This window comes from Carcharhinus amblyrhynchos, chromosome 4, assembly GCF_965287045.1.
Source record: "Carcharhinus amblyrhynchos chromosome 4, sCarAmb.v2.hapA, whole genome shotgun sequence".
Classification (NCBI taxonomy): Eukaryota; Metazoa; Chordata; class Chondrichthyes; order Carcharhiniformes; family Carcharhinidae; genus Carcharhinus; species Carcharhinus amblyrhynchos.
In genome coordinates, this window is record NC_137327.1 from 60249040 (window position 1) to 60270616 (window position 21577).

The 21577-nt window shown below is 41.2% G+C and overlaps 1 protein-coding gene across 1 annotated transcript in view; it reads right to left on the minus strand.

Annotated features, from left to right (window-relative positions):
* Positions 1-12019: 12019 nt before the first annotated feature.
* sf3b3 (splicing factor 3b, subunit 3) overlaps positions 12020-21577 on the minus strand; it is a 66095-nt gene continuing 56537 nt past the window's right edge. Inside the window, exons 24-27 of the mRNA XM_080187239.1 lie at positions 19525-19623; positions 15619-15762; positions 14683-14787; positions 12020-12536 (exon numbers count right to left, since the gene is read on the minus strand). Coding sequence (XP_080043365.1) covers positions 12396-12536; positions 14683-14787; positions 15619-15762; positions 19525-19623 — 489 coding nt within the window. The 3' untranslated portion in view covers positions 12020-12395. The remainder of the gene's footprint in view (positions 12537-14682; positions 14788-15618; positions 15763-19524; positions 19624-21577) is intronic.

The window sequence follows — 21577 nt, forward strand, 5'->3', positions numbered from 1 at the left end:
TGTGAATCCTTACCCAACTCCAGCTACTGTTAGGCATGACTGAGGTCCAATTTAGTATAATTTAAACCTCCAGCTCATTTAGCATGGAGATCTTCAATTCTGGGTGTGGGGTACCTATCTATTATTGTTCCTTTATTGACAGTTAATTTGTAATCCCACAAATTCTGACTGTCCAAAATGGGGACAATGGATGCAGCCCATTTGGAGAAATGTACAGGTTTTATAATGCCCAAATCGTCCAGCCTGTTAAGCTCAATTTCCACCTTCTGATGAAGGGCATAAGGTACCAGGCAGGCCTGAAAAAATGTAAATGTCACATTTTGATTTAGACAGATTATAATTTTAGCTTTCCGTATATACCCTAATTCATCTCTGAAGTTCTGAGTATTTATAGGGCTTACCACAGTCTCCTCTGGCTCACAGATTGTCGAATGAAATGATTGTGGGATGGGGGCAAGATGATTTTTCACCAGCTCCACAATCTTGTCAAATGACTTTGTGTCTGGAGCATCTGGTGATGCTAATGTTCTCATTAAGTCGTAAGTCTGTGAGCCACAGGCTGTTAGCAAAATAACCTTTCTCTTGCCTTCCACGGTTATTTCATTTACAATGAATATCGCAGACTTTCCATATGTTGTTCCAAGTCATCAGCATCTGGGTTGAATGGCTCAACCTTTCCTATCATCGGCGTTGCTAAATTATTATACCTTACTCCTTTTTAGTCTCGATGCTCAAGTCTCCTTCTCTTGCTGGACACTTTGTGCCCCGAACAACTTTGATGTTTGTCTCATCACCAATGTAATACATCGAGGGGAATCGAGGCAGCTTTAACTATAAAGGCTTTATTGCCAACAGAATATTGATGTACATGTACAACAAGATAAGACAAGTATGACACTCTTCTGGATTCCTGGGCTCCAACTGCCAGTCCTCCTTCAACCCGTGGTCCATGCCCTCCTATCAATTGGCTCAGCTTCCTGCTGGTATGGTCCATAGGGACCTCGCAGATCACCTGGCTCTCAGCACAGGCCCGCCTTTCAAGGGCCATGCTACTACAGTCATTATTTTGCAAATTGATTAACTGTTTGTTCAGATGTTGTCCGTACTCAAGGGATGACATCCCATCTTCCCCATAACTGATACAAAAGCCTCCTAAAACATAACTCTTCTTGACATCATTTCTTTAGCCTGTGCTGGGCTTCCTAACTTTCTCTATTCTAGTATGTGGTTGTGGGAGTAATCTAGAGATTACTACCTTGGAGGCTCTCCTGTTAAGACAGCATTCCTTCACCTGCACTCTGAAAGATTTCAGGCTTTTCCTTTCCAGTATCATTGGTTCCTGTATTGACCACAATGACTGGCAGCTTTTCCCTGAAGTCCTTCCACAGCCTTTCCCACTCTTCCTGAAACATCCCTCACCCTGACACCTGAGAGGCAGCAAAGTAACTATGACTCAATTTGGATTGCAAGAGTATCCACCTGTCTGCCCAGGTTACATCTTAGCTAAGTTTTTAATTTTCACACCCACCAATTTCATTTTGCCCTCTTCCCTGCCCCCAAGTCATATCTTTTTGATGCCATTGTAATTTGTTTCAGGGTCCTATCTAGAATAATCATTCTTCTCAGAGGAAACCAGTGCTCCCAACTTAATGAGGACAACTTACTCTGCATGTTCTGACACAAGCCAAGCTTTGTCCAACCCACACATAACCTCTCCTGCACCATGCACTGCCAGTACAGCTTCCATTTCCCAATAAAGCAACTTCCCTCAGAAACTCTCGTTCAAAATCCTGTCTCCCTCCCAAATGTCTTGGATTGTCCTTAATTCTGTCTCAAGTTACAAGTTCTTTGAGCTCAACCATTTCAATCGGAGACACTTCCCACAAAGGAATTTGTACCAAATCACAGCCTGCTACTCAAAACTCCCACATCTTACAGGAACTGCACATTACCATCTCTTCCTGTGCTGTTAATATACCTAAAAATAGAAGTTGTCATAATTAACTTTTATATTCTTTATCTACTTAAGATTTAAATTATTATTTGGCTTCTCTTCCTAACACGATTCCCACATGAGCCGAATTTCCATTTATGAAGCAACTTTACTGGTTTACTTTATACTGTACCTGTACATGCTCAATGGATGGTATTGACTTGGTTGGGGATACAGTGGCATTGTAGTAATATCGCTGGACTAACCCAGAGGCCCAGACTAATGCTCTGGGGATATGAGTTCAAATCGAATCATGACAACTACTGGAATTCAACTTCACTCAATAAATCTGGAATTGTTAAGCTTGTTTCATTGATGATGACTATTCAATTGTTGTTGATTGTGGTGAAAAAACTATTTAGTTCACTAATGCCCTCTCAGGAATGTACTCTGACACACCTACTGGCTTGGCCTATACACACCTCCAGAACCACAGCAATAAGGGAATACTCAGCTGAAAGGGAATTAGGGATGGGCAATAAATGTTGGCCTTGTGCTGATGCCCACATTTTATGAAATGCTTGAGGGTAGAGATGGAAAGGTTTTTCAGAGTGATCATAGATCCAGATGCAGTAATCAGTTGCTTTCATCACTAACAATGCTTCTACATGAAAACTGTAATTGCCCTGTTGAAATTATCTACCTCCCTGGTCAACCTGCACCTTGGATGCAGTATTCAGTTTTGTTCAGGAAATTATTCAAGATGCCGAAGTTGTGCTGAGAAGGGGCTACAATACTGATTCTCCTGTGTCAGGGCAATGAGTTACAGGGGATGATTTAAAAAAAGCCTCGTATTCTTCAGCCTTAAAAGATGAATAAGAGGGAGTTCCGCTCACTAAATGCCAAAGGAATTAGAAAAGATTAATCCAGAGGACCACTTCAAATTGAACAGAACTGCAGGAAGAACACAGTGTGCAAGTTCGTAAAAGACAAGTTCAGGATTGAACTAAGGAAATGTTCCTTTAGAAGAATGATTAATAGCCAATCTTAACTATTATAGGAGGCAGCTGTTTTTCTAAACTTAATGCACACTCTCTTGACACGGCAACATTTGGATTCTGACTCAGATTTTAAATGGTACTTTAGTGTGCTAACAACAGAGAGCTCCATAGAACCATGGAATCCTTACAGTGCGGAAGGAGGCTGTTTGGCCCATTGAGTCTGCTCTAATTCTCCAAAAGAGCATCTTACCCAGGCTCACCCCCTTGCTTTATCCCTGTCACCCCATGTATTTAACATGGTCAATCTGCCTAACCCACATATCTTTGGACTGTGGGAGGAAACCGGAACACCCGGAGGAAACCCACACAGACACAGGGAGAATATGCAAACTTCAAATAGACAGTGACCTGAGGCCAGAATCGAATCCAGGCCCATGGTGCTGTGAAGTGCTAACGACTGTGCCACCATGCCACCCTCACCTGGAAACTTAGGAGGGTTGACAGCAGAGGGCAACAACAAGCCAATTGAGATAAAACATGGGGGAATAACTTACAAACTATGGTCCATAACGTTTAGACATTTGCTACAAAACTATTCTGCAATTTTACTGATCTGAGTCTTAGCCATAGCTCCAGTGCTCCCTACTTCATATTTCCATTCCCAAACAAGCCCTCTCACTGCAATCATCAACTTATTTAGAATAAATACAGTACTCATGTCCTGTGACTTAGCTTGCTCCAAGATCCTGCCCAAACGAAAGACGATAAGTGGCACAGGAGATAACCTCAAATGTGTCCTGGAGCAGTTTAAAAGACCCCACCAGAAATACTAAACCCCTGGGGAGTGTCAAAGATTCTATCTCCTGTGCCATTAACAAGGTATTAAGACAAGCACTTGAGGAGATGGGATGTTAAATCTAATCAGTTGGGCTATGACACAATGACTAAGATAACTTTGTCAACATGATAGTTTTTGGAGTACACACAAAACAGCCTTATTGGCATTCACTCACCCACCCCCCACCACCAACCCCCCCTGCCCCCCCAATCGCCCTCCCCACCAAAACACTGGAGACAGCAAGTCACATGACCAGCAAACGTTTCTATATGTCAATAAAGAGATTTTTGCAGAGAGTTTATATTGAGATACTGGTGAGCTGAAAACAAGCAGCTGAAGCTATTGATTCTTGCTGTCTCTGTATCCTTTCTGGTGAGCTTTGGATCCTGTTTGCTGATCGAGGCCAGCCACATGTATGCTGACATTTTAATGGCTGGGAATGTCGATATTTGAAAAAGCCAAGCTCACATAAGCCAACGTTTTTACTGATCACTCTTGCACTAGGATGTAGGGGAGTTAGGTAAAACTTGCTACATGCCAGGTTGTGGGGAAGCATCTACATCCCTAATCCACATATCAGCTATTGATGATCCACTGGATTGTGTAGGACCCCTGCCAAAAAGGGGCTACTGGTATATTTTCGTTGTTATGAATGTGGCTACTCAATTCCGAAAAGCCATTCCCCTTAGAGTTATTTCTGCCATGGAAATGGTGGAACAGTTAACCCAATTCTTCAGCCGGTATGGACTGCTGACTGAGAACCAGCCCGATCAGGGCACAAATGTAACCTCCAAAATTTCTCTTGAAGTCATGGATTAATTTGGGCACAATCTAGCTGAAGTCCTCAATTATCCATTCACAGGCACAAGGACCTTTATTCCTTTTACTTACTGACTCTGTTTTGATCAAACTACTCTTTCTCACACTGTAATCATTACGCATATGAGCCCTCTGAGACAGAGAGTGAGAGAGAGAATGTAAAGGTTGCTGAGTTTGATTATTTTACCCAGATCAGTTAAGTACAATAAACCAAACCTCTTTGTTAAACTCATGAAAACCTGTCCAATTGGTTATTTTATGATCACAGTGCATAAACAGCTAAACGTTTACAGAATTGCCTCGTACATCATTTTAAATTTTAGAAAACTCCTTTACAATCAAACCAATGAGAAGATGAGGCGAGAAATTCAACCTCACCTCATCTTCTTCTTAACAGTATGACAGCCAATACCCCAATACTCATCTTGCAGCCTGCAAAGATTTAGAAATGTATAGAATAATTTCCCCGCTTTTGTTCTTGATGTCTCTATTTATGAAACCTAACATCCTATATGGTTTCCAAACCACTCTCCCAATATGTTCTGCCATCTTCAAAGTTGAATGCGCATGTACCTTCAGGTCCCTCTTTTCCCGCATGCTCTTTAGAATTGTATCATTAATCTATATCACCTCTCTCCATCTTTCCTGCCAAAGTTCATCACCTCACTCTTCTCTGTAATAAATTCCATCTGCCGCTTGTCTGCTCATTTTGCTAGCCTATATCCTGTTGCAGGTGATACATTCACCATGTTTTGCCACTCCACCAAGTTCAGTGTCATTGGCATTTTGAAATATTTCTCAGTATTCAATATCATTTCTTTAAAGCAAAAAAAACAACAATCCGTGCAATTACATTTTGGGAATCACCCTCTACAACTCGCTGCTTTCTGTCATTAAGTTATTTTTTATCAAATTGGGCACTGATTCTACGAGACTCTATTTTGTTATCCAGCCTTTTTTATGTGCCACCTTTTTCTTAAACTCCATAGACAAGACTCACTACATTCTCTCCAACAACCTCCTCTGAAACTCGATCAAAACACTCCATTGGTCAGATAATTTGCCTCTTTCAAAACCATGCTGTCTCTCCTTATTTAACTCAAGCCTCTTCAAGTGCCCAATTGTGGACCCGTTCATTCCTCCCAACCCTCCCATTATGGATTTCGAATCCTTACCCACTGCTGATGTTAAACTGGTGGCCTCTCATTCCTAATACTATCCTTGCATCTTTTTCACATTTTCTCCAATCCTTTGGCACTTTCCCCATATCCATTTTTAGTCAAAAGATTAAGGTAAATGCATGCGCCATCTCTACCCACTTTCTTTAGCAACCTGGGTACAAGGCATCCAGACCAACTGATTTATTTACTCTTAAGCTTGGCCAACCTTTCCAGTTCTTCCTTTCGCACTATTCTTTTCACACTTCCTTTTCTTACTATCCACTGTCTGAATTATCTCCCCTCCTGTTGATAATTTGTATGATTCCTCTTTCTTAATAACATCAATATAAAGAATTCATCAAGTATTCTAGCTTTGTCATACATTTCTAAACATACACTGTCTTCTTTGCTCCCACAGGACTATTTACATGCTAACAGACTTTTTGGATCCTTTTTATGCTGACATTCTCAAGCTCTTCACATCCTCTGCCAACCTATTATATTTGACTTGGTTCTCACTTAAAGAATTCACCTGACTTACATTATACACCCTCCTCTTTTTCACTGTAATCTCCATTTCCTTCATTATCCAAGGAGCCTGTTTTGCTCTCTTCCCTTTCACCCTTGTTGAAATGTACTCAGCTTGTACAAATCACCCGCTGTCTCATTATTGTCAGTCTCTGACTCCATTTTACCCTGGCTACATCCCTTCTCATCTCATCAAAGTTAGCCTTCTTTCTAACTTAAGGTTCTTATTAGATTATTCCTTGCTCTCCTCAATTACTAATCTAAATCTTATGATACAATGATCACTCTTATCCAAATGCTCCCCCTTAGACACTTGGTACATCTCATTTCCTAGCACCAGTGCCTGCTTTCTAGTTGGGCTGAGATTAAGAAAGTTCTCCTGAAACATCAGAAATTCCCCCCACTTCTTATCCTTTACTCCACTGTTATCCCAATATTCAGATGATTTAAGTCTCCAGTGTGGCTGGGTGGTCAACGGCCTGAACCAGAGGCCCAATGGGCAATTGGACATAGTAAATTAAACTGTTGTAGCAGACAGCTCCTATGGCAAGGATTGTTGGGAACAGGCCAAGATTAAAAACAGTACAGATCGGGAAGAAGCAGTACATGGCCCAAGAACAGCGATTGGAAGGACTTGATCCTGACTATATTTGGCAGATAGTTGCATATTCCCTGGTTTCGGCTAGACTCTCTGGTGCCTCAGGTTCCCCACAACTTTATTTGGAAGAAGGCTACATGGAACATGCTCAGAATTTTTGGTCTTTAAGTCGAAACATAGAAAAATGCTTGCTGCAAACGTAGCAATCAAAAACAAAATTTGACCTTGGAATCAATTATCAAGCTACATTTGAGCTCCTGTGAGTTAGCCTTACAAATCTTCCAAAGCGGTCTCTGCTCCAAATTGGGGAATTAAACCTGACATTTAGCATCCTCCAAACAAGGGATTTGCAACCTCAAGGGGTGTCATGACCTCCAGCCGATAATCCCGATGGCTGAAAACTTCCAGAAGGATGCAGAGCAGGCACCTGGAGACCATTACCAGGGAAGACTTGGCACAACCCGCAACGAAGAAGACTACAGACAAGACTTGGTGGCAACTCAGAGAAAGACAGAAGAGGGTGTATAAGAATCACCTTCAAAGACGAGGACCCTGAGACAGCAGAGGCTCAGAGAATTGGATCCACGACGCAGTTAAGTTCATCAGCACAGGTAGTATTAGAATCTTAGGCAAATTGGGTTAAGATAATTTTGGAATAGTAACTGTTTGTTAATGTTTATTGAACTTGTTAACAAAATTGGTTGAACTATGAACCGAGTCTTGTCCTTTTGTTCATCTTATAAATAAGGGCATCAGGGTAAAGTGTTTGAGACATACAAACTGACCGAAGTGCTGTCCGTGTTTCACAGACAACACCAGCATCACCACTTTATGTTTCTTGCGCATCTCTGTAATTTCCTTGCAGATTTGTTCCTCTCGCTTCTCACTGTTTAGAAGCCTATAGAATAAACTCAGTAGAGAGATGTTCTCTTTTTAGCTTCTCAAGTCTAACCATATGGAGTCGGTCATTGCTCCCTCAAGGACATCCCCTCTTGCAACATTTTCCTTCAATATTGTCATCTCACCTCCCTTTCTTCCTTCTATTTGTTTCAGAACACTTTACACCTTGTATATTAAATACTGAGTCCTCACCATTTTATTCCATGTTTGTCATTGTCACATCATATTCCACACTATTTTCATATAGTTCACCAACCTTTATGTACATGCATTGTGATTCCTATCTTTGTATTTCTCATCGTCTTTTTGTCTGGTCCTATTTGATATGGCACTACATCTTTCTCCAGTGTCACCTAATACTCTCATTTTATATATCTTATTCCTCTTATGCTTCTATGTGCTTATGCCCACTGGCCTGCCAATCAACTTTAAACCTTCTCTAACTGCACTAGTGAACTCCCTGTGAAGACATTGGTCCCAATCCTGTTAAGGTGCAACTGTCCCTTTTGAATAGGTGCCTTCAGTCTCAGAACTGGTCCTAATGCCCCAAAAAATCTTTCCGTCTGCATCATGCTCCAAGCTTACATTGATTTTCCCCCCCACTTTTATTTTTTCTACTCTGGCTAGCAAGTGGCACTGGAAGTAATCCAAAGATTACTAACCTCAAGGTGTACATTTTAACTTCCTTCTTAGGTACTGAAAATCTCACCACATGACCCCAATATCTACGTCAACACATGCGGCTCCTGGTTCACTCCCTTCCCCTTTCTCACAATAACCTGTACCCTCTCCATGATATCCTTTATCCTGGCCCCATGGAGGCAATACACTGAGGGATTTTCAATGATGATTACCAAATGTCTCCCAATTACGTAATCTCCAGAACTGCTGCTTCCTCCTGTATAGTCCCTTACCTAATGGTATTGTGATTTGGACTGCACTCCCTTAGGGTCTTATCACTCCCAGCAGTCTATTATTGAGTTTTTGTTTGCGAGTGCCACACATCACAAAGACTCCTGTACTATTTGTCACTTCCAGATGGCAATCACCTCTTCTGTGATGTGACGACAGCCCAGGAAACTCATGCTCACTGACACACTGCAGTGAGCCCACCTGCCCAAGTTTGAAAATCCTGCGTTAAGCTGGAGAAACTTCTTGCACATGGTCACCCAAGACACATCTTTACACAATGAGAAGAGTTATGTCAGGACACAAGCTGCCTGCTACTTAATTTTGCATCAGTTTTTGAAGACTAGTGCAGCAAAGTTGACAAATAAACAGACTCAATACAAACTTTCCTGATCAGAATGTACAGGAAGAAAGATACACTCAAAAGAATGAGGAGGCTCTCATTTATAAGTGGATGTTCTGCCTCATTCATTCAATATTTGAACATAAATAAATTTGATTCAATATTTCTGATAAATGGAAAATACGAGCTGCAATGCCCACAACATCTGGAAGCATTAAATCCAGATTAATAAGCTTTATATAGGTCTCCATCACCCAAGATGGAAAATCCCAAATCTTATTTCCAATTAATAGTTGAGGCAGTAGACAAGGGTTGAGGGGATAACAAAGTGACCATGCCTACTGGAAAAGTTTTTGAGAGTGTGCACAGTGGAGCCTAATAGTGGTTCTCCTATCATTGATGAGAATATCCACAACATAAATTTACTAAAGAATCTGTGGCAGATTGAGTATGTTTGTGAAACAGTTCTAAGCATCAGTAAACCTCAAGCAAGGACTGCCATAAAAACTGAAAGTCAACAGGAATATAATTCCATTAGCTCATATTAGGTATGCTCAGCCTATTAATGGATTCAGCAAATAAATCAACCTTCACCCAAACAGGGTCTTCAGAACCAAAGTTGTACAATGCAGAAAAGGCCCTTTGGCCCATCACATCTGCACCAACAGTTATTACCACTGAAGTCACAATCCCATTTTTCAGCACTTGTCCCATATCCTCAAATGATATATTTCAAATACTCATCCAAATGCTTTTTAAAGGTTGTAAGGTTTCTAGCCTCCACTACCCTACCAGGAAGTGCATTCCAGGTTCTCACCGCCAAGGGGAAAAAAATTCCTCAAATCCCCTCTGAATTTCCTGCCCTTATCCTATAACTATGCCTTCTTGTGCTTGACCCATCACCCAAGGGTAAGAACTGCTCCCTGCTCAACCTGTCCATACCCCTCAATTTTATACACCTCAATCATGACACCCCTCAGCTTTCTTTGCTCTAAAGAAAACTAACCAATTCTATCCAGTCTCTCCTTGGTGTCATCTGCAAACTTATCATTCTCCCCATCTATGCCATTTATTTAAACATTAAACCTTGTGGTACACCACTGGCCTCCAGTCAAACAGCCTTCTGCCACTACCTTTTGTATCCTATTACAAAGCCAATTTCAGATCCATCTCACCAAGTTTCCCTGAACTCCATGTGTTTCAACCTTCACATTCAGACTCCCATATGGGACCCTGTCAAAGGCTTTGCTAAAATCCATATAACCTATATCAAATGAACCTCCCTCATTCACTTTTTTCAATACATCTATCAAATGTTAATTTTCTCCACGTCTGGAAGAAACTTGAACCATACCATGTTGTGGTTGCTATCACTAAAATGCACCCTCACTGCCACATTGAACACTTGTCTGGCTCCATTTCCCCAATCCTGCCCTGATCTATCCCTTGTTGGGCCTTCTACATAATGACACAAAAAACTCCCTTGAATATATTTCAAGAAATCCACCCCTGTAAACCTTTATACTGTGACTACCCCAAATTATGTTAGGGAAGTTGAAATCTCATTGTATAAAGTTACCCAATTATTATTCTTACTTGTGGATTATCTAAATATCTGCTCAGTTTCTTGCTGAAACCCATTATGGTAGCCCATAATACGCTCCCAGCAATGCGATTACCTTTTTTTATTTCTAAGTTCTACTCAGTCTTCATTTGAAGATCCCTCCAAGATATCATCTCTCCTTATGCAGAAATTAATACTCCTTAATAGTGCAATTTTTTTAAAACACGCTCCTGACTCACCTAAAGATCGTATACCCTGGAATTGAGTTGCCAGTCCTGCTCTTCCCTTAATTATGCCTGTGAGAAGGTAATAATATCACAGTTCCACGTGTCAACTCACACCTTTAATTCATTAGTCTTACCTATTACTCTTAGCACTAAAGACCATCCAGCCTTGCTCGACATAGCTGAACTCAGACTTGCTTCCTTTACTATAGCAGTGTCGCTATTTTACTAATGTGTTGCATCCCCTCCCCCACCAAACGGGTTGAAACTTCTCCCTTTAGCAGGAGCAAACCTACCCAAAAGGATGTTGGCCCCAATCCACGTCCTTAACTAATCAGCCTTACCTATTACATTCCTAGTATTAAGACCATTCTGCTTTGCCTTACTCTTACCTCCTTTACTATAGCAAGGTGTGTCTCTATTTTACTAGAGTGTGTTCCCCTCCCCTGCCAAACAAGTTGAACTCCTTTCTACAGCACTAGCAAACCCAGCCACAAAGATGTTGGCTCCAATCCATGTCTCAATCCACACGCTTAACTCATTAGTCTTATCTATTACATTCCAACATTAAGGCCATCCAGCTTTGCCTCACTCCCTTGACACTCAACATAACTGAACTCACTGACTTGCTTCCTTTACTATAGCATGATGTGTCTCCATTTCACTAATCTTCTGTCTCCCTCCCCTGCCAAACGAGTTGAAACCTCTCCCAACACCTATCCACAAGGATGTTGGTCCTAATGTAGTTCAGGTGCATACCATTCTGTTTGTACATGTCCCAACTTCCCTAGAAACGATCACCCAGAGATTGATACGTTCCTGATATAACATGCTATGATCCTAGGCACCTTATATGAACCAGAATGCATTTTCTGATCCCAGCTTACAGAATAGCCCTCGTCAGCCTTGAGATTAGTGTGGGCTAGAAAAGGGGTGGGAGAAGCAGCCAGGGTTGCCTCTTATTGCTATTCAGTGAGATTATGGTGACACCAAACTTACCAAATTGGTTTTGATGATTTAACATGATTAAACACATTTCTTCAAATGCAGGAGAGGCTGACATTCAGCATTCTTAGCTTTTCCCTCACATTATATCCTCTCAGAAGTCATGTCACGTGCCTTTTCAGCAATTCTGCTGACCAACGATCTGTTTAGTAAGGAACTGGCTTGCAGCTTGGAAGCAGGACAAAGCAAACACAAGATTTATTAAAACAAGACTTTTATTCTGCCGTACTAAACTGGAAAAGCAACAGGGTTTGTATTTTCTTTAAAAATTGGTGCTATTCACACAGCAGTCTCAAAATCATTTGCAAAAACATTCTAAGCATGCCCCAAGCCTCCCTCCCAACAAAACTTTTAAACATTTTCATGTACAAAACTATATTTACAAGAGAAAGTTCCAGTCCGTTCAAAAAGTGAAAAGAGCTTTGACTGAGTGAACACGATAGAGGTGTCAGTGTAATCACACTCTGCTACAGGTACTTTCTGGCACAGTACAATGCCATTAGTATAAGTAAAAGTGAACGTGGTTTAGATTCCCAACCGAGGGCCAGGGAGGTTGGGGCTGTGTACGCGCTCCTAAAATGCATAACGAGTTCGGATATCTTCCAGCTTTTTGGACACCTCAGCTGGTGTTCTGTCAAGCTCCTCTGCCACACTTTTTTGTTTGATTGGATCCATCGAGTTGAACTGTTCACATAAATCACCATCAATTACATTCTAGGAGAGAAGCAAACACACATTAGCTGTACAAGCTAGCTCTATTTTTATTTATTTCTTTAAGCTAAGGCCATGGACTTGGGGATAAAATAAAGAACATGAGCTGAAGTTTTGTTGCAAATCTTGAACTAATCAGCCAATCTGAGCCAGTAGCCCTACACTAGGGACACTTGGATCAAGAACAAGGTTATTCCCAAGCCACACACCCCATTATCCACCATTTCACACTCCTTTCTGGATAACGTAAGGATCCAAGAACAGCTGCACAGTTCCATGGCCTTAGTACCTACATCTGTTTCACATTGTTCCAACTTAAAACTGTGCTGCAAAAAAGCCTCTAGACACTTGGAAGACTTAGCCAGACATAAAACAGATCCTTATTCCCCCCAAGCAAGAGCTTCATTACAAAAAGTGCTTATTCTCACGTGGTCAATTAGCGTTATCTGTATGATTGGGATGGGAAATGTGGGGGAGGGGAAGGAGAGAAACAGTAATCATCACAAACTATTTATTAATTGTGTCAATATATCTGCCACATTGCATCCTCTCCATCCATGATTATATCTAGCCCAAATCTGCTTTTGAGGATATGAGAGTGAGCAGACTGGGTCTATACTGACTGGAATTTAGAAGAATGAGGGAAGGGGGTCTTCGAGAAACATAACATTATGAAAGGAATAGACAGAAGCAGAGAGATTGTTTCCACTGACAGGTGAACATACAACTAGTGGGCATAGCCTCAAAATAAGGGGGAGCAAATTTAGGACTGAGTTGACGAGGAACTTCTTCACCCAAGGGTTGTGAATCTTTGGAATTCCCTGCCCAGTGAAACAGTTGAGGCTACCTCATTGAATGTTTTTAAGGCAAAGATAGATAGATTTTTGAACTGTAAAGCAATTAAGGTTTATGGTGAGCGGGAGGGTAAGTGGAGCTGAGTCCATAAAAAGATCAGCCATGATCTTATTGAATGGCAGTAGGCTCAAGGGGCCAGATGGCCTACTCCTGCTCCTAGTTCTTATGTTCTTTCACTCCCTGCAATTGGAAATCTCAGCACTTGCAGCAATTACATAATGCCCAATGGACAAAACATACACAAGGGAGTATGGCTCCTTGGAGCATTAATGTTTTTCTAAAGGTGAAATGCTGACTTTTAAACTTTTAAAAATATATTTTGCACCTCATTCAATACAATTTTCAGTTTTATAGCTCCATGAAATAATTTCATTAATTGATCATTCAACATCAGTATTAAATAGAAGGAAGGAATATGAGGAAACAAGGGGTTTTGCTGGTTTATTGGTAAGCAACCCAAGCTGCATGAACTCAAAAATCATAGATTGGACAGCCTCAGATATGATCACCTAGTCCATACTGAGCAGGTAAGGAAGCAGTATGAGGAGTGCTGTATTTGGCCACAACGCCACAATGCACACTAGGATCGGGAAGGGAAGTCAGCTAGGACTCCCAGTGATCCCAAGTGGAAAGTCTACACCAGGTGAAGACCAAGCTCAAGCTCAGTGATGACAGCTGTATAGATAAATAGCCTACCAACTTAGTGGTTCCACAGGGCTTCTCTATAACCAGCAGAATTCCGGAGAACAACAATAAAGTTCACTTCTAGATTATAATCACAAACTTATGATGTGTTTTTCGTGGTATTTGCAAGATACAGCCTGTGAGCCACACACGACCTCAACGTAGCTTACAAATGGCTGGCAACTAAGTTGTATGTATGTGCGTGCTTCTATTTTCTGTTCACTGGTTTGTCCCATTTTGGTTTTCCGTGGCTGTGCAATCATTGATGCATAGATATCAAAATCAGGCCATCAAGTTATCAGCTATTTGAAATCTATGTAAATGAATAAGAATATGCATTTAAAGCATTAGTTGTGGTCCCTTTGCTTCATAGTGCTATCCACACAACTTGACAAAAAAGCCTAGACGTTGCCTTAGTTACAGGTCTGAATCTGATGCTTTACAAGATATGTAGCAGACATCTAATCAATTACCTTAATTTAGAACATCTAGAATCTTTACTGGTGAATATGGATAGTTGGTGCAAAATGAAGCAGTTCAATTTTTAATGTGCAGTAATTCAATCCTTAAAGCAAATGCTGGCAGTGAGAGCAGCTGAAAGAGCACCTACCTTCACAGGGAAGTAATAACAGCGAAAACTAAGGTGGTCACGGCCACAGAGCGGAGGATGTTCAGATCTCATGTGCATCTCAAGGTGCTGGAAGAAATCATGATCCTGTGAAAAAACAGATCAATTGTCAGAACAACAAGAGTTAAATGCATCTTATGGAGCACAAGATCTACATGAGCAAATGTCCTTCCTTAACATCAAGGTGGGGCTTACCATCACTCAGGGTTTTGGAAGACATGGCTATTCAAAACGCAACAGGAAACAAGAGTCAACATGCCAAGTTCACCAATCAGGGCACAAGATTGTGCTTAAGCCCAGTCATTGGGAAGCCATTCTCAATGGATTTACCAACATGCTGAATTGGACCATTGCATTTATTTAAACTTGCTGTTTGTTATTTGGGCCACCAATGCAGAGTGGAAAACTACAGAGCAAAAGTTCACTCAGTAAGTCAAACCACAAGATTCACTGAAATCAAACAACCTGGAAATCCAAAGTAGCTGAACAAACTAAATAAAAAAATTAGCTAACAGTGCAACTTATAAGTGGTTACATATGGAAACACCAAGCTTTATTCAGGTTTTTTTTAGTTACTAAGTCTCACATGCTCGAGTATGTGCCAGGTTTGAACTGAGTAAGCTGGTCTCATTCAGCACAGCAGGTGACCGTGAACCATAGTCCGCTGATCATGAATTTTTACGTGGGTTTGGGGACTAGGGGGAGAACCTGCCAACGTCGTTGTTCCTGGCGTCATTAAACAAAATCTGCTATTGGGTGATGCGATGAAAGGCCAGATAGGTTGATGATGATTATTTAGGCCATTTTGCATACTCCAGCAAGAGTCTTCATCTTCAAGGGAAAAAAAAATTGAGATCCAGCATCAACAACCTAACTCCAAAGGAAAGCTAACAACGATAACAAGAATATTTGACCCACCTCATGTGACGTGAATGGGACCAGGATCCCGATGCCTCCAGACAGTGTTGTGTACACAAGCGATTCGGAACCACCAGGAATTAATGTGGTCTTCTGCAGTGAAAGGACTGATTCTCCCACATGATAATTGACAATGATCTCAGCCTGAACAAAGAACACAATAGCAATTATGCAAAGGTTGCCTCCTTTTACTCAGGCCCTGATCTCACAAGTAACCTACCCTACAATGAGGCTAGCATCTGATTCCACAAACTGGCAGCTTCTCATTTTTTGTTGTTTTCAGAGGCACTGAATACTATAACAGGAAAGTTGTCTGACTTGTCTTCAGACAGCCTAGCAGAGAAACATAACCAAAAACCCAGACAGGAGGCTATGAAGGAGTGTCATGAAGAATACTGGTGGATTACATTGCACAAATTTAAAAATGTTTAGCTGCTCAAATATGGATGCTGTCGTTCCACATTTGGGCCACGAGAATGTACGACCTCTGGGTGAATCCAATGGTTCTATGCCTGTCGCAGGTGATGGCAGGACTAACTTGAGGCAATGAATGAACATCATGAGAAAAACAGGTTAGTACAACTTTGAAGTGCGTTGGCTGAGGCCATTTGTCTTATTGAATCCAAAATAACAGGCTAATGCCAACATTATCAACCTACCACCTTAGATGGGAAGTGGCGACAAAAAGAAAACAAAACCACATCAGCCAAACACTGAAGGTCAGAGGCACAAGCCCAAGACCTGGGGCTAAGGGGCCAAACCATTTTCCATAGCAGCATTGCATGCATCTTCCTTATAATAATTTATTACTACAGCGGTATACAATATATGATTTTTGTCGCACATCTCCATTCCACCTATTTTCAGCACATTTTCTGCAATGTGCATCTCCATTTAGAGGTCACCTGCCTAGCCTCTGGATGTTGACACCATGTCATTCGTCTCAGTTTTTCTTACTTCAAAAAGCTATTCAGAAGCAGGCCAATCTCAGCCTCTTTCTACAGTTTGTAATGGAACCTATAAGGGAGCAAGCTACCGTAGATCTGGTCCTGTGTAACGAGACAGGAATAATTAAGGATCTTACAGTTAGGGATCCTCCCAAAAGAGATGATCACAGCATGGTTGAATTTAAAATACAGATGGAGCATGAGAAGGTAAAATCCAACACCAGTGTCTTGTGCTTAAACAAAGGATACTACAAAGGGATGACGGAAGCATTGGCTATGGTAGACTGGGAGCAAAAATTTTATGGTGGGACAATTGAGGGACAGTGGAGGACTTTCAAAGCTATCTTTCACAGTGCTCAGCAAAAGTGTATACCAGTGATAAGGAAGGACTGTAGAAATAGAGATAATCAGCCATGGATATCTAAGGAAATAAAGGAGGGTATCAAATTGAAAGAAGATGCATACAAAGTGGCAAAGATTAGAGGATTGGGAAATCTTTGAAGGTCAACAGGAAGGCACAAAAAAAAAGCTGTGAAGAAAAGAAAGATGGATTATGACAGTAAACTAGTTCAGAATATAAAGATAGCAAAAGTTTCTACGAATATATAAAATAAAAAATAATGGCTAAAGTAAACATTGGTTCTTTAGCAGATGAGAAGGTGGCTGTAATAACTGGAAATGATAAAATGGCTAAGGCATTGAACAGGTTTTTTGTGTAGGTCTTCACAGTGGAAGACACAAATAACATGCCAAAAATTGATGACAAGGCAGCTATGGCAGATGAGGACCTAGAATCACGAAAGAGGTAGTGTTGGGCCAACTAACGGGACTAAAAGGTAGACAAGTCTCCTGGTCCCGATGGAATGCATCCCAGGGTACTAAAAGAGATGGCAGGGGAAATAGCAAATGCACTAGTAGTAATATACCAAAATTTGCTGGATTCTGGAATGGTTCCCGCAGATTGGAAAACAGCAAATGTGATGCCACTGTTTAAAAAAGGTAGACAAAAGGCATGTAGCTATAGGCCGGTTAGCTTAACTTCTGTAGTAGGGAAAATGCTTGAATCCATCACCAAGGAAGAAATAATAAGGCATCTAGATATAAATTATCACATTGGTAAGACACAGCATGGGTTATGTTTAACTAATTTGGTGGAACATTCTTTGAGAACATTACATGTGCAGTGGACAACGAGGAGCCTGTGGATGTGGTGTATCTGGATTTCCAGAAGGCATTTGACAAGATGCCACACCAAAGACTGCTGCATAAGATAAAGGTGCACAGTGTTACGGGTAATATATTAGCATGGACAGAGGATTGTTAATTAACAGAACGCAAAGAGTGGGGGAAAAGGGTGTTTTTCTCGTTGGCAATCAGTGACAAGTGGTGTGCGTCAAGGAGCAGTGTTGGGACTGCAATTGTTCGTGACTTACATAGATGATTTGGAGTTGGGGACCAACAGTTTGCGTCAAAATTCACAGATGGCACTAAGATGAATGGCACAGCAAACTGTGTTGAGGACATAAAGTCTGTAAAGGGATACAGATAGTTTAAGTAAGTGGGCGAGGATCTGGCAGATGGAGTACAATGTTGGTAAATGTGAGGTCACCCTTTTTGGTAGAAATAAAACCAAAATGGACTATTATTTAAATGGTAAAAAATTGCAGCACGCTGCTGTGCAGAGGGACCTGGGTGTCCTTGTGCAAGAATCACAAAGGGTTGGTTTGCAGGTGCAGCGGGTAGTTAAGGCAGAAATGAGATTTTGTCCTTCATTACTAGGTGGATAGAATGTACAAGCGAGGTTATGTTGCAGCTGTACAAGGTGCTGATGGACCACAACTGAAATACTGTGTACAGTTTCGGTCTCCTTCTTGAGAAAGGATATACTGGCACTGGAGAGGGTGCAGAGGAGGCTCACTAGATTGATTCCAGAGTTGAGAAGGTTGGCTTATGAGGAGAGACTGAGTAGACTCGGACTATACTCTTTGGCATACAGAAAAACGAGAGGAGATTTTATAGAACCATATAAGATTAAGAAGGGAATAGGTAAGATAACAGGGAAGTTGTTTCCACTAGCAGGTGAAACTAGAACTAGGGGCCAAGGTCTCAAAATAAGGGGGAACGGATTTATGACTGAGTTGAGGAGGAACTTCTTCACACAAAGGGTTGTGAATCTATAGAATTCCGTGCCCAGTGAAGCAGTTGAAGCTACCTCATGGTGTTTTAAGGCAAGGATAGATAAATTTTTGAACAGTAAAAGAATTAAGGGTTATGGTGAGCAGGCAGATAAGTGGAGCTGAGTTCACAAAGAGATCAGCCATGATTTTATTGAATGGCGGAGCAGGCTCAAGGGGCAGGATGGCCTACTCCTGCTCCGAGTTCTTACGTTCTTAACGTGCAGTGTGACAAAGAATGTTAAAATAAACTTTGGTCCTTTTATCCATCTGCTGTGGGAAACAATGTTCCATTAGACTGTGGTTCACGTTGCATTTCTACATGGTGCAGAGTAATGCAGGGTACTCCAACTCAGAATTATGGCTGAATAACTTTCACTGTAAATATGAATCCATACAGATTCTTACTACTAATCAAAAGCCACACCTTCCCAACAAATCTCTAACATTGTGCATCAGACTGCCCTAGACAGATTCACACTGGACTGTGGGGAGGCCAGAATCAGCACAGAGGGGAGATCGGCGCATGCACACTGCACCCCAAGTTATCCCCGAACCACCACCACCATGATCACTGGCCTCCCAACCTTTGGGAGGGAGTGTTCGCTAGCAGGCCGAGAGAATACCGTCCCAGGCCTGCAAATCATATGGAAATGTCAATGACTATGCTGCAAAAAGGGTCTCAGACTCTGAGCTGGATCTGGGAGAATCCTGACCTATATTACCAATGTTGTGTTGTAGGTCAACACCAGAAACCATTTGCGCACATTAAGACACTGCCTTACCTTCTGGGAAGCTCCATTGAGCAGACCTCTGTCCCACAATGCTTTGTTCCCTGTAGGATCCTCGTCAACATCGTCACTTGTGTTTGGAGGCAATCTCACCTGCAACAACCAAAGTTTATTTTTAATACACGATAGCCCGCTCTCAAAAAGATACATGACCAAGAATTCTGACTGTTTCATTGTTTGGCAGGCATACTTAATCTAAACAATCACTGCAAATAATCTGTCAATTGCAACATAACTGCAAACCAGTGGCAGAAGCAGATTTAAATGATATTAGCAGTTCTGACCATGTAAATAGGGGATCTGATCACTTATAACAGTCTGTGCCACTTAAAACATCTGGGTTTAAAATTAACAATTATCTATTAGCCATTTTCATCAAGTTGCAGGTTTCAGCGACTTAAGCTGTCCAGTTATTTCAGGCAGAAACAGTGCTTATTTGCTATAAGTTTGTGTGTACCTGTTCCAGACCAAGCAGGAGGTTTTAGGTTAGGCAGCACAGCTGCTTCACAGTGCCAGCGACCCAGGTTCAATTCCTGCCTTGGGTGACTGTATGGACTTTGCATATTCTCCGTCTGCTTGGGTTTCCTCTGGGTACTCTCGTTTCTTCCCACAGTCCAAAGATGAAACGGTTAGGTTGATTGGCCATGCTAAATTTCCTTAGTGTCCCAAGATGTATAGATGTATATGTTAGGGGAATTAGTGGGGTAAATGCATGGGGTTACAGGAATAGGGCGTGGGCAAGATGCTCTGTCAGAAAGTTGGTGCAGACTCAATGTACCAAATGGCTTCCTCCTGCACTACAGGGATTCTATTGTATGAATCTCTCAATTACTTCTGCAGCTGATAAAAGTTCAAAAAGTTGGGATGAAACTTAAAAAGACAAGCGGACAAGGTTTCGCTCCTGCTTAGATTGTCACTCACAAATAGTGATAACATTCAGCAACAGGGGCTAGCTAATCGACATTATCAACACACAGGTATCTCTTCCGGATACTAATGTTGATTCTAAAAAAAAAGCCATCGGCCCAGATCGACACGCTCCCAATTTTAGCCTCTAATATATCAATTTTAATCGTTCCATCATTTGCAGCCTGGAAATTCCCTCTCTTTTAGGACTCCAAAACCTACCGCTCTGCCCCTATGTCTCATGCAGCTAAGCATCCAATTTTATTTGATAATGCTTTGAAACACTATCGGACCTTTCAATACATTAACACTGCCACATAACTACAGACTAGTCATTGTTATTTAACCTACCTTGCACAACCAGATTCTTTTTTAAAAAGGGGCAATGATAGGTGATCATCAAAACAGAAAACTAAAAATCTTCTCCACAACCCAATATTAAGGAAAAGTCCAGATATAAATTACCCAAAACTGCTTTCTATTAATCATTCTTCAACTATTAAGTGATTAAATTGGGATAAATATTTTGTATATTAATGTTCATCTGCCATTATGTTTGTCCAAAGTTATAAAATAATTGTCTGCTTTTGTTTTGAAGAGGCTAAAACCAGAAAGCATTTGTAACATTTGTTCTACCAGCTATCTAAAAACCAGCAAATCGCATTCCAAGTGAATGTGTTCACTGTAAAGCTTATACATATTTCGTAGATTTGGTCATTGTAATAACACTCAACAGAACAGTTCCCATTTACTCACCCAATGATAATTCAAATACATCTGGGATGCTGGAGGGAGGTGTAGAATAGATAGCTGTCCTGCACAAATCTCAAACAATTCCTTAACAACTGGAGTTTGCACATTCTCCTCTTTTATGCGTGGGTTTCCTCCCACAATCCAAGGATGTGCATGTTAGGTTGATTGGAAATTTTAGCATGGCCACTAAGTGTCTTGAGATGTGTAGGTTATGTAGCCAAACAGGCCATCTAAAATGGCGTTTTGTAAAGCACTCTGGGATAACCGGGCAAGAAACTAAACCGACAGGCTGCAGTTTAAAGACAGAGACAAACAGGCTGCAACCCTGATGAGTGAATACACAGGATATGGGCCATCTCCAGGATGAAAGAGACTTTCTGATCACACT